This window comes from Thermomyces dupontii, assembly GCF_041956625.1.
Source record: "Thermomyces dupontii strain NRRL 2155 unplaced genomic scaffold VTN31scaffold_1, whole genome shotgun sequence".
Taxonomy (NCBI): Eukaryota; Fungi; Ascomycota; class Eurotiomycetes; order Eurotiales; family Trichocomaceae; genus Thermomyces; species Thermomyces dupontii.
Window position 1 is genome coordinate 4,595,423 of NW_027192307.1, and position 13,133 is coordinate 4,608,555.

General features: G+C 52.2%; 5 protein-coding genes across 5 annotated transcripts; 2 read left to right on the forward strand and 3 right to left on the reverse strand.

The window, feature by feature from the left end:
- Positions 1-75: 75 nt before the first annotated feature.
- Positions 76-669, reverse strand: VTN31DRAFT_1733 (uncharacterized protein; the record flags this gene model as incomplete). Its single annotated transcript, XM_069401823.1, has 1 exon — positions 76-669. The coding sequence occupies one exon, from the start codon at positions 667-669 to the stop codon at positions 76-78; it is 594 nt and encodes a 197-aa protein (XP_069264589.1).
- A 116-nt stretch (positions 670-785) lies between these two features.
- VTN31DRAFT_1734 (uncharacterized protein) lies at positions 786-1,359 on the reverse strand (the record flags this gene model as incomplete). Its single annotated transcript, XM_069401824.1, has 2 exons — positions 786-1,106; positions 1,174-1,359. The coding sequence occupies 2 exons, from the start codon at positions 1,357-1,359 to the stop codon at positions 786-788; spliced, it is 507 nt and encodes a 168-aa protein (XP_069264590.1).
- Positions 1,360-4,714: 3,355 nt separating this feature from the next.
- On the forward strand, positions 4,715-6,201 carry VTN31DRAFT_1735 (uncharacterized protein; the record flags this gene model as incomplete). The annotated part of the gene is made up of 2 exons (XM_069401825.1): positions 4,715-5,320; positions 5,383-6,201. The coding sequence occupies 2 exons, from the start codon at positions 4,715-4,717 to the stop codon at positions 6,199-6,201; spliced, it is 1,425 nt and encodes a 474-aa protein (XP_069264591.1).
- A 490-nt stretch (positions 6,202-6,691) lies between these two features.
- On the forward strand, positions 6,692-8,589 carry VTN31DRAFT_1736 (uncharacterized protein; the record flags this gene model as incomplete). Its single annotated transcript, XM_069401826.1, has 2 exons — positions 6,692-7,148; positions 7,196-8,589. 2 exons carry the CDS (start codon positions 6,692-6,694, stop codon positions 8,587-8,589), a joined length of 1,851 nt encoding a protein of 616 aa, XP_069264592.1.
- Positions 8,590-8,855: 266 nt separating this feature from the next.
- On the reverse strand, positions 8,856-12,133 carry VTN31DRAFT_1737 (uncharacterized protein; the record flags this gene model as incomplete). The annotated part of the gene is made up of 5 exons (XM_069401827.1): positions 8,856-8,945; positions 9,025-9,367; positions 9,423-9,742; positions 9,800-10,894; positions 10,952-12,133. The coding sequence occupies 5 exons, from the start codon at positions 12,131-12,133 to the stop codon at positions 8,856-8,858; spliced, it is 3,030 nt and encodes a 1,009-aa protein (XP_069264593.1).
- Between the last annotated feature and the right edge of the window lie 1,000 nt (positions 12,134-13,133).

Sequence of the window (13,133 nt, forward strand, 5' to 3'; positions counted from 1 at the left end):
GAAGGTAGTACTCGAATGTTCGACAAAATGATGTTCTACCTACAGTCTAATGCCACAACCCGATGAACTCCATCCTCAATGATACCTCTTCGGCTTCCAGAACTTGACCCCCGTATTGATGTTGTTCTTTTCGTCGATGGGAAACGGAGTCATGTAGTCAAAAGTCGGCTTCAAATGGCCCCAGGTACGCTTCACCTTGTGTAGAATGCCATACCCAGCGGAGCACTTCTCGTACCCTGTAAACGGAACATTCCAGTATGGAGTCGGATCGTCGGAGAGGGGACCTGGATAGGTGTGGTTGAGGTAGAGATTGGTTGTGTCAACTTCGTAATTGACGTATCCGGTGTTGTCGGCGACCAGCTTGAAGATATTAGCGCCGCAGTCCCAGCGACCCAGAGACGGCAGGCGCCAGTTCGCAGAGATGGAGGAGATGGCAGAGTAGTGGGTGTAAAAGGTGTCATCCTTGGTTCCCCTGAGTCTGCGCGGGACAGCACCACCCAGAAGGAGGCTGTACACCCGATTGGGGATAGAGTAGGTCCCCGTCTCATCGAAAGTCAGCAAGATCAAGGTATCCTTGGTCAGATATTTATTCTGCAGCAGAGGAGTGAGCCAATCCAGCGACCATTTGGCGGAAAACGTAATGTCCGTGTCATGGCCATCGTTGGTCATATTCGGCGTGACAAACGACCACTGAGGCAGCCGATGCTCCCTGAGATCCTTCTCAAAGGAAGTAAAGTTCTTGATCTGACGGGGTCGGATTTTGCTGTCGGTGACGGATCTCTCAATCACGAGAGAATTATGCTTGCGGACGTAGTCGTCTGCTCCTGTTTCTTGGTTCTTGTAATAGAAGCCCTGAAAACCGGCGTGGGGCAAGTGTTCCTGTACTCCCCCCAGGAAATGCCGCGGGTGTCCAGCAGATCTGCCACAGTCGAGATGTTGGCGGGCAGCTGCCAGAAATCGTCGTTGTCCATGCCGAATTCATCTCCAACCACGGCTGCCACGTAATTGGGCTCCGAAGGGTGAGTGATGGCCCAGAAATTCGTGAGTGTGATGCCTTCTTCTGCCAGTTTCTTCATATTCGGGTCATTCGCAGCATCTTCAAAGTCCTTGATTTCCAGGAGGTAAGCTGATTGAATTGCTGTCAAATCGCAGCAACTTGTCAAGGACACTAACCGTATTTTCCAGCCAGATTTGGATGAAGCGGTCAAAGACCAGACCCTTGACGTGGGACGTCGGAGAAAGAGGTACAGCCGTGGCACGAGCTTTTTCGATTTCCTCCGGCGAGGGCTGCGTGGTGGTGATGGTATCGGCTGACGCCAAAGTGGCGGCCGCAATGAGCAGAAGTGTACAGAGATGCATTATGGCAGGCAAAGTCGCAACAATCTCTGTCCAAGTCTATGCATCCGACTGCTCCTCGAAAGGATCAATGGGGTCATAAAAGGTTGATGTATGCTATGTAATGCCATCTCTCCTCCCGCACATAACAGCAAGCACATAGGTCGTGACGACTAGCAGCAAATATCGGTCCACTGGTGCCATTGGATCTTTCTATCGAACACCACCGTACCATTGAACGACAGAAGCAACTCGAGTACCTTTAGTACCTATCACAGTAGTCGATTATGAGAGAGCAATGTCACGAGGGCCAAGAGATGCATCTTACTCGTTGACTCCAGCGGGAAGAGGGACGATTCACAATGGCGACTGGTGGTGACTAACAGGGTACTTCATATGCAGAAGCCTGTCAGCAACCTTGATTGTCGAACTGGACTCCACAGACGAAGCTTGGTCGAAATAAGACGCGTTAGCGGCTGCTTGGTCAATGCTATCTGCCGAGCACCTGTCATCGTAGGCTAGATCGATTCATCAGCATCGTGAAATTCTGCATCGGCCCGTCCGGACAAATATCCATATGCAGCATATGCTTGAACGCCGCTGGTTTCCAGCGAAGTATGTATACAAGGCATCCAGAACAGCTCTGTCAGCATCAAGATCCGGTTCGTTGTTGTTGGAGAGTCGGCTAGTATGCCGATGCGCGTTCATTCACATTGCCGACTGCGGGGTAAGTTCAAAGATGAACATCTTTTCGAGCAATCGAAAGGAGTTGGTGACCACACTCAGGTTTGGGCCAATCTACCCTCCCTGGATGCTGATATGTGGACGTATAGACAGTGCTATGTATCATCGGATAGGTCCCTGCAATTGTAGTCCTAGTGCTCCGGAGTCCGGATGGAGAATTGACGCAGTTTGTATTCTTTGAAGTAGTACTCCGTAGTTTAGTACTGTACCCTCGTCGTTAGCAACTTCAACAGTGAATTCGACTTAAAAAACGATGGCCACTGCAACTGGCGAATTTGGTTGCTTTAGGCCTTTAAGCACATCAGATTCATCTTCGAATTTCGCTAAGCACCTGAGCCTCGGTCTCAGAGTTGGAAGTTTGAAAACCTGTTCAGTGTCCAATGTCTGAACGTTACATTCGGCTATTGTAGACGTACGGAGTCCTCCGGTAGGCTGCGTGACAAAATCCGAAGCGATGACTCCATCTAGGTATTCGATACAACACCGAAGATCAAGTCATTTTATGGGCGCAAGAATACTAGAATGGACTATCTCAAAAATGTTATGGGCGTGCCGGATGAATCTGAAAGATTCTAACCCCGACCTTTTGACACGAAGGAAGCGCCAGTCCGGAGAGTGGTAGGTACGGAAACATCTTCGGTCGGGTGACCCGGACGGGCCGTAGAACATGTGGGTGCGTCCTTGGAGCACGGGTACCTCCACAGGGGTCCTTTCAACACATCAATAATTGCAATCCGGGCTACACTATGAGTACGGAGTACTCCGTACTCTGTACATACATAGTTGACTAATAATGCAATCACAATCTGGTTCAGGGTTTAGCCCTAATCACGTGTGAGCTAACTAAACCTATGATGGCATAGCCGCAAGTCTCTCGGCGCCACGGACTCCGGGCTCCCGAGTCTTCTCCGTACGAACAGACAGTACTCCGTAGGAGTAGGTTAGCTCCGTACGGAGTGTCCTGATACCAACCAAATGAGTTTAAGGCTTTGAAAGCCCCACGAGGACTTTTCTGGCAGGGACAAAGCGAGTAGATACAGTCCGGAGCACGGAGTACGAGTACGAGTACAGCCACGTGATTGACTCTCTACATACGTCCTTCGCACTTTCGCAGGGGTGGAAGCAGTACTACGAGCTGTAGGACTCACGTAGACTTATTTCAGGGCATGCGCGTGAAATGCGCGCGTTACCAGTAATCACTGCAATCTGCATCCCTTACATACGAGTACAAGCACCGTAACCAGAACAAGGTTCGGAAAGGATGAAGGATACATACAATAACTACGGAGGCACTCACTAAATGTCCGGAGTAAACTATCCATAGTTCCATACTGCATCAAAGGAAAGTAAAACCACGGAGAATTTTCTTGGAAATAATGGTCAGTGATTCAATGAACCATCGAAGAGGTCCGCTGCTTGCACGTTTTGGCCTAATAAGTAAGGGACGTAATTAGTGCGTTTCCGTTCCCGGCCATACCTGGGTCAGTCTCGGCCATCCGGATCGTACATACGGAGTAAGTATGTAAGTACGGAGTAGGTTACGGAGTACATGTACTCGTACATAACTTACTGACAGTAGTGACCAAAAGCCTTGGTGGATCATGGCCGGGCCTCGCCCTGTTTCTGGCATTCTCGGCGAACACGAGATTCCTGCCGAGATTCCTCGGTGGCCTGGAGCTAACGTATTCTGGTATGTGTACGAGTATCCGTAGTGTTCATACTCTAAACCTAATATGACAGTTGGCCGTTAAACACAAACGCTGTGCAATGAAAAAGGAAGCTTCGAAACTGTGAAACATGGCAATCTGGCGGGCTGCCTGGGGCCAACTCCAGTTCCATGCAGGTCATTTGCCATTTGGCGTTTGACCATGGCAACCCATGCTGACTTGTTGAGAAACTTAAGACCTGGGGTACGGAGTACATCATACATGAGGTACTTACCTCTGTACGGAGTACATCATCTACCGCATACCTATGTACTCGTACTACTCCATGTGTACCTACCTAAGGTAGTACTTAGCTCTGGGTAGGCCTACTCTCCATGTACTCCGTATACTGTACTCCGTAGAGAGATTCAAGCCTTGTTCTTTCAAGTGTAATTAAGCCTCTGCTCCTCGCAAAGCTTGACACCCTTGACGGAGTTCCAGTAATAATAACTTGAACTGTAATTACGAAGTCTCATATCTCGGCACCTATGACAAGCGCTACGGAGTACAATGTGCGGCAAAGAACTCCGATGGATTCCACACACCCTTCTAATATGGTAAAACTTTGGCGACAAAGTTTGCGCCTGGGCCCTCAACTACCTTAACCAGTCAGCCGCGTGGAGTTTAATATGATCAATCACTGCAGAATCCATCTTGCACTGTGCAGATGAATCTGATTTTTGAAAAAGGGTCTTTTCCCCCCCAGTCCAAGACTCCCAACTCCACAGGCTAGTAGTAGGCTTCAGTCCACAGTTCGCACATCGCACTCAGAGGCTCCTGAGTCCACGGTCCACTGCGTTTCTTCGCAATTCGCGGAGCATGGCTTTGATTCTCCAAGCCAGCTCATCGGCCGAGTTCTCACCAAAACGACCTTCTTTCGTGATGTCGGCCCGTTCTGGGTAGCCTCAACATAGTTGAGAATCATCCCTATGTCTTCGTCAGGGCCACTATGGCATGCCCTGGCTGGTCAAAAAGAAGACATGGGGCTCCTGGACCCAAGGGACGTCGAATACACTGGTGAGAGCAAGTTCAAGGCCCCGACCGATCTGCCCTCGCTATCGAAGACCCATCGCAATGGCCTCATCGCCGTCTCTACTTTGGCCCTGCTGTCCGCCGTGTCGACGCTGAGCATGATTATCCTGGTGACCTACCGGCTCATCTTTTGGGAACGATACACCAAGCACTATCTCAACTACAGCCGATATGTGATCCTGATCTACAACCTCTTGCTGGCTGACTTTCAGCAATCGCTGGCATTCATGCTGAACCTGTACTGGATTGCCAAGGATCGTATCGAGATCTCGTCCCCTGCGTGCTTCATGCAAGGTCTCTGGGTCCAGATTGGGGATTCCAGCAGTGGTCTGTTTGCTCTTGCAATCTGCGTCTATTCATTCGTGCAGGTGGAGCTGGGATGGAAGGTTGGTTACAGGAGCTTTGTCAACTGTATCCTCGGCGTTTGGGCGTTCGTCGCCCTCTTGGCCATTATTCCGATTGCTGTGCATCGAGGCAATCCCTATACCCTCGCTGGTCCATGGGTAGGTTACTTGTCTCCGCCTGAATTCCGAATCCCGTGTTGATCATCACAACGCGTGATTAGTGCTGGCTGGATGCTCGATACGGAGCCGAACGTCTATGGACCCACTATTTCTGGATTTTCGTTGCGGAGTTTGGGATCGTGGTGTTGTACACCATCATGTTCTTCAAGCTCCGTAGCCGGATTGCATCGGTCGCTGCGGTGAGACGGGAGGATGAGCGGTCCCTGAAACGGATCCGACGCTTCGTGTACTACATGATCGTCTATCCACTGGCATACCTTCTTCTTTCCCTACCGTTAGCTGCGGGCCGCATGATGACCGCAGGAGGCCGCAGCCCGTCGATTGAGTACATGTGTGTAGCGGGTGCGTTGATTACCAGTTCGGGTTTCGTCAATGTCTTGCTTTACACGACCACGCGACGCGCCATCATCCTGAACACGGACCGCAGCAGCAACGACCGATCCCAGCTGAACCCATTCCATCACTATGACTACCGCAGCAACCACGTCGCCACAGTCGTAGCGGAAGGCAATATGAACTCGGATGTCAATTCTCGCCGCGTGTACGGCCGGGGAAAGACCAGGTCCCATGCCCACACCTCTAGCGCCGAGTCCACAGACAAAATCATTGACAATGACGACAACATCACCAACCGACGCGACACGACCCCTGTCACAGTTGAGCTGCCCGAATTGGGTCGAGTCTATCAAAAGACGACCACATTCCAAATCACCACGGAACCGGCTCTTCCTTCTCCTACATATCCGCCGCTAGGTGGCGATCAAACACAACTGGTGGCTTCAACGAGCAACAATGGAAGTTCGCAAAACGCCAATCGAAGAGGCAGCCAGAAAAATAAAACACGATGGAAGTGGTTTTAGCATTTGGCATTGGTCAATTCGATCTGGGTGGCCATGTCTCTCTTTGCATTTGCATATATATACCCTGAGTGGCTATCTGTGTTCAATCGGTGCAATGTTACACACATGTAAAAGGGAATTGTCTCCATGCTTTATGTACAATATTAACATCCGCTCTATTAATGATGAATTCATGAGCTCATTGAACGTGGCGTTGAAAAATTCGAGAATGGCTTGCTCAAGATCAAATCTTCAATCATCAATGTTGATCTTATCAGATAATCGATAACGCAACACGTGATTCCTTATCTGCCTATCGGAGTACGGAGTACGGAGTAATAGTAACGTTGCGGAGAGTCATTCAGTGGTTGCATCAGTCACCTCCACGTTGGCATTAGGAGTTCGATTACCGCGGGCATCGCGGTAATAGTGCGCTGGATTGAAGTGCCCAATCTTGGAGCCAGACATCTCATATATACGTCCATCCCTCGTACCCTCCTTCGCCGCCGTCATGGGACCGCATGGGCGGCTTCCCCGCCTCTCCGCAACGGCGATTGTTCCACCTACTCCAGCAATTCATCCCTCGGCCAGGTCATCAAATACATTGATCGGCCGCCGATCTCGACGGACCTTCACGGCTACTTCATGCGCATATCCGACCCTTTCCCAATTCCATCGATCCGACTTCACAAACCAGCCATACACTGGCAATTATGAGGCCAGCCTACCGACATCGGGTCCGTTGGGATCCGCCCCCTCCTTTGGAGCACCTCGATTTACCCCCAAAGCTCTGAAGCAGTATTTGGATCAATATGTGGTTGGGCAGGACCGGGCAAAGAAAGTGCTGAGCGTCGCCGTATACAACCATTATCAGCGCATCCAGGAGCTCCGTCGGCGCGAGGAAGAGGCGGCCGAGATGCTAGCTCAGCAAGAGCGGAGAGCGGGCCTGGAAAGTCATACATTTGGGGGTATGTTCTGTCAAACTAGAGGATATTTCCAACGCTGACACCCAAAGGCGACTACCCTGGCCCGCAACGGAGATATGACGGCGGGGGCCATGATCAAGGATCGATGTTCACACGGTCATTAAATGCCCTAGCCGATGACTCGCCCTTGCAACTAGAAAAGTCAAACATTCTGCTCCTGGGACCTTCTGGCGTGGGCAAAACATTGATGGCCAGAACGCTAGCCAGAGTGTTATCAGTTCCATTTAGCATGTCAGATTGCACGCCGTTCACCCAAGCTGGATACATCGGCGAAGACGCCGAAGTGTGTGTTCACCGATTACTCGCGGCGGCGAATTACGACGTCGAACAGGCAGAGAGAGGAATCATCTGCCTGGATGAAGTCGATAAGATTGCGACCGCCAAGGTCAGCCACGGCAAGGATGTGAGCGGAGAGGGAGTGCAGCAAGCGCTCCTCAAGATCATCGAGGGCACGACCATCCAAGTGCAGGCAAAGCCGGAGCGAAGCTCGCCTCGAGCTGGCGGCGGCGGTTCTTTCCCGCCGGGATCGCCGAGTTCGTTCTCGTCTTCTGGGACTGGATCACCCCCTGCCAAGGGCGAAGTGTACAACGTCCGCACGGACAACATTCTGTTCATCTTCACGGGCGCATTCATCGGCCTGAACAAGATCATCATGGATCGCATTTCCAAGGGCTCCATGGGCTTTGGCCAGCCCGTCCGGGCGTCAGCCTCCTTCAGCGACGGTCGGTCCGGTGATCCTTCGGCGCTGAACTACACGCCGACTCCTGTACTCCCGGGCTCCGAAGAAGAGGCACTCTACAAGAAACACCTTCCATTCTTCACCTCCGCCGCGCCCCAATCCCCCAACTCCGAGCCCGTCTACTTCAATCCTCTCGATCTCGTCACGCCTGCCGATCTTCAGAAATTCGGCTTCATCCCCGAACTCATCGGACGCATCCCCATCACCACCGCCGTATCCCCCCTGACGCATTCTCTCCTTCTGCGCATACTGACCGAGCCGCGCAACTCGCTCGTCGCGCAGTTCACGACCCTCTTCTCCCTCTCCGGCATCGAGCTGCGCTTCACCACGCCGGCGCTGCACAAGATCGCCGCCAACGCGCTCGCCATGGGCACCGGCGCGCGGGCGCTCCGCAGCGAGCTTGAGACCATCCTCGCCGATGCCATGTTCGAGGCCCCCGGCTCGTCGGTCAAATTCGTGCTCGTCACCGAGGCCGTCGCCGACCGGAAGGAGAAACCGGTGTATCTGGGCCGGGGCCAGGGCGCGCGGTTCCACGCCATGATTGCCGCGGAGGAAAGTGAGTGGGAGGCGAAGATGCAGGCAGAGAAGGAGAAGAACGGAAAGTCTCAACCGTCGACGGCATCGAAGGCGGAGGAATCGTCCAGGGGTCGAGCTTCGACGGCTATGGGGAGTGGGAATTGTTGATTCAAATTATCTGACCATCTCGTTCGAGCGTGTAATATAGAAATGATGATACACTACTATATACCCACGGCGGGCACCCGCGGTATGATCTCAAGCCAGTTTGTACGTGAATGAATTCATGATTGATCTGGATTATGTGTAGGGACAGACAATGGTCAGTTATAATACAGCGACATATCGGTGACAGATTACACTCCTTGCTGTCGCTTCGACTCTAACGATAAAAAAAAAAAAAAAAAAAAAAAAAAGAAAAACGTGCACATTCGTCAACTTTGTTCCCTTAACCACCTCACATACGCCTCTGGGTTCAACTCATGCCGTCGAAAAAAGGACCCTGGGTCTCCGATAAAGTCAATCTAAACCGAGATCGAGAAATACATTAGTATTCTCATGCGAATGGAACAAAAAAAAAAGGGACAAGAAGGGGAGGCGTACATGCTGCCAATCCGTCCATCGCTTCTGTACTTCCATCGTGGTCACGATGGCGAACTTTCTGTACAACGGGGCATGGAGGATTGCCCAGCCTGCGAAGAATTCGCAAAGGTGGTCCGTATCGCGCGCCTCCTGGGTCAATCCGCGCGGGATGTCCGGGGAGTCGGAGTCGGCGCGGGAGCCGTAGTTGTGGATATCGGCGAGGGAAATGATGGGGGACTCGTGGAAGGGGTTGAGGAAAGGATCAAGGTCCTCCGGGGTCGTCGGGTATTTGCACGCTAGATATGTGTTCTTTGGGCCGCTTTCGATGGCAATGTCGCCGATTAACACGGCCATGACAGCGAAGCTTTTTATAGATTAGCTTTTTCTCTTGCTAATGTCCAGGGGGGGAGAAGTCATACCGTGGATCTTCGTCGTATTTAGATTCCAACCAGGCCATCACGTTGGGTCGCAGCATCAATTTCCATGACCCCGGCGTTCTCGCCCGAACGTAATCGCGGAACCATGCCAGGAGCAGAATCGCATGGTCCCGGTCGTGCAACATGACATCTTCCGTCATCAGAAACGCGCCACCATGGGGGAAGAGTCGTTGGAAATGCGCTGCGCCTTCCATGAATCGGATCTTCTCTCTCAACGAGACGCTCCAGAAGCTGAACAGGAGAGTGCGAGTCATTTTCGCAAGGCCCCGCAGTTCATGAAAGTCAACGAAACTGTGGTGGAACTGAGATCACAAAGTCAGCGAGGCCTTTTCTTGCAAACACATGATCCAGAGCAGTACCAGTACAACGCCTTCCGATGACTTGGAAAACTTCTCCCAGTCATCGCCCTTGATATTCGACAGGACAATCACCTTGTGCTTCTCCAAGAAATACCACAAAAGCTCGAATTCTTCATGCGCCGATGGCGGAAACAACAGGTAGAATAGATTCGCATTCTTCTGCCGTCCTGAATCGCTGATGAAAGACAGCTTTTTGAACGACATATCAAACTGTTGCGCGAAAAGCGCATCCAGATTGATGTGCGGTCCCACCACCTGAGTGCCGTTCAGCGGCGGCGCATCTGTCATCTCAACCTCCTGGGTCACAGGCGTCTGCGGTAGCATTGCCGGTGGCGCCTGTCTGTCTACGGATGCTCTCTGCGCCATACTTCGACGTCGAGGGTCTCGCGCGGGGGATATGCGCGCAGTAGTTGCCGCAGCATCAACAGGTGTGCTGTTCCGCCGTGGTGATTCGGGACCTTGGCGCCGCGGCGTCTGCGGGATTTGTGCCTGGTCGCTGTCGCCCGGGCGTTTTTCGAGCGTTGATTCTTCATTTTGGCGGCTGGACGGATGTCCAGTATCCAGTGTCTTTGTGGCCTGTACATTTGACCCCTGAGTCGTCCGGTGCGGAGTTTTTGGCGACCGTGGCATTGAAGCCGACGCCTCCGGGGTTGGCTTCTTCGGACTACCTGTTTTGGGAGCCTGCGACCCAGACGGCGCTGCATACTTAGCAGCGAGGAATCCACGCGCCTCCTCCCTCGCAGGCGAAGCAAACCGGCCATATCGCTCCGGCCTTGCAAGTCTCTCATCACGGTTGTCCTCCTCCCTCGAGTTTCGTCGAAGTTGGTAGTCCGGGCGGAACATATCAAGAGGCAATCGGACACTATGCGCCGCAATATGCAGGGCACCGTCGGGGTAATTGTAAGAATACCGGTCCAAGAACCCAAAGCTCTTCGACCCAGTCGGGTAACACAACAACGTCAGTGAGGTGGTATAAGGAACGCGGTAGATAGCAACGAGGTCTCTCTCCCGAAGTAATTCCGCGAACCTATTTACAGCAGGGTCGGTATCGGGGTACCCCACGAGACACCCGTTGAACAGAATGTCCTGACCAACCTACACACCTTGTTGTCAGAAGAGTTTCAAAAGCAGACAGTCGGTATGTTTGCTTACGTCTTGAGTGATCGAATTGTATCGCTCAATATTGCACAGGTCATCAAAGTGCACCTCAATGCGACTGTGGGACTTCAAGGCATAAATCGCCCGTCGAGCCTCCATATTCAAATTGCACAAGCGAACATCACCAATCTCTTCTCTGGGTTCTCCGTAAGAGACCTGACAGAGGATTTCTCCAACGTTCCACTTCCGCACTTTGAACGAGCCCAGTGACACTGTCTGTCTCACATGTTCACCAGAAGGTTGTGATGGTGGCTCTGGTAGCTGAGCCGGCAGTGGTGGCAGGGAAAATCGCCTGTTTGCTGTATCTGTTTGTTGTAGGACTGGTGACTGTGGAAGCGATGCTGGGTGCGGATTGCTTGAAGATTTCTGAGCATTTTGATTCTCCAGCTCCTCACCAATCTCGTCTTCTTCATCTTGTGAGACAAAGAGGCCATCATCATCAGCATTCTTATTCACTGCAGTGTTATTTGCCTTGTGTGCAGGTTGCACCTTGAACGGAGTCCATTCAGACGGCCGCTGCAATTCAAGCTGTGCAGGATTTGGGTCGGGCTCCGCTCGGGCTGCTTTGCCAAACTTATTTCTAGCCGACATTTTGTTCCACAATCGTACCGATGGACTAACAGCCGTTGCTGATGCGGCTGTTCGTTCCACTCGATGCTTCGCGACCACGTGTGTGATGTCCCGCCTTGGGGTTTGGCTCTGAGGTTGGCCAAAAGAAACAACTGGTGTCGGGGGGATTTTGAGTCGCTCCAGCTGGGATCGCGTTGATGTGGTGGTAGATTGGCTGCGTGGAGCGGTTGGAGCTGTGGTGGTGGGAGCGCTTGTTCCAGTTGTTGACGCTCTCCTCACGTGTGTGGTCATTGGAGAGCCGCCATCGCGTACCACGCTGGGTGTGTCGTCCCTCTGGTCTGGGTCCGGACGGCTTGAGGTCTCGGCCGCAGTTGAAGTCTCGGAAGAATTCGAGACCCGTCGCGGATTTGATCCTGGCCGTTCGGTATGAGCACCATTGACAGGTGGGCTAGACGCCTCCCGACGCACCGCTCTAGACGGTGACTGTCTGGGTTCGACTTGACTGTTGTCAACACCTCTCGCAGCGGAAACATCAGGCCCTAAACAGGTTTTCTGGGCCCTTTGCTTCTCGTCGCCTTTGCCACTCTCCGCTTCTGAGGTTTCCATTGGGTCAGAAGTCCTAACATTGCCGATCGGAGAGTCCTGCTCTTGCTTGACGGGCGGGTTCTTGTCGCTCCAGTCATCGGGACTCCCTTGGTTCGTAAAAGGGGATGTGTTTGCCGAAAGACAATCGTCCTTGGGGTCGGACTCTCTTTTGATGGCGACGGCATGCCGAACGCCATCACCCAAGGTCTGCTCGGCACATAATATGGTTCTCTCCACATGATTTCTCTGAGGCCTCATTTGCCACTCCCGGAGTGTTAGATATGCCGTCACCAGGTACATTGGCTCCCCAAGCTCGACCGCCGGCAGATACTGTTCCCGGAGGCTGGGGGCCCAGCACCATCGTCCCGAGAATCTAGGTTTATCGACTCAACCTTGATCGCTTAACGGATCTAAAGCGGGGCATCGCAGGCAGGATATGCCGGGATTTCCCAACGGCCCATCAGTACCGAAGGTAGCGACGGCAATCTGGATCACCTTGGCACGCCAATCTCTTCCCTTGACTGTAGCTAATCACTATCGATGGCAAGTTTTTACAGAGAGATCAGTTTGAAGAAGAAATTCGGCTGAGCTTCGGTAAGCTCTAGATTGAAGTCTTGGCATCCATCTATCAAGTGTCAACTGTCATTCTAGCAGAAAGGTTAATCACGAGGCTCACAGCTCGCAATTGGTGTCTGACTGCTGAACTGAAGCATACAAATCCAAGCTAGCGTGCAGAGGGGCGGATGGAAGTTTGTGTTGATGGTAGGCCCATTTTAGATCTCATCGGTGGCCTGAATATCAATGCATCGCTGCCTACCTACTTGTGAAGTCTACCCATACGGAGGATCAACCCAGTATATCTGGTCGCTGCTAAAGATTCGTAATCAAAGGGATATAGTTGATAATTTGTTCTACCGTCATCACAATCCAAAAATATGAATCCAATAAGCCATGAAGACCAAGCAAACGACTCGAGAGCAGTGAAGATACGGTCACGTGATTAGGGAATCTTGACTTCGAT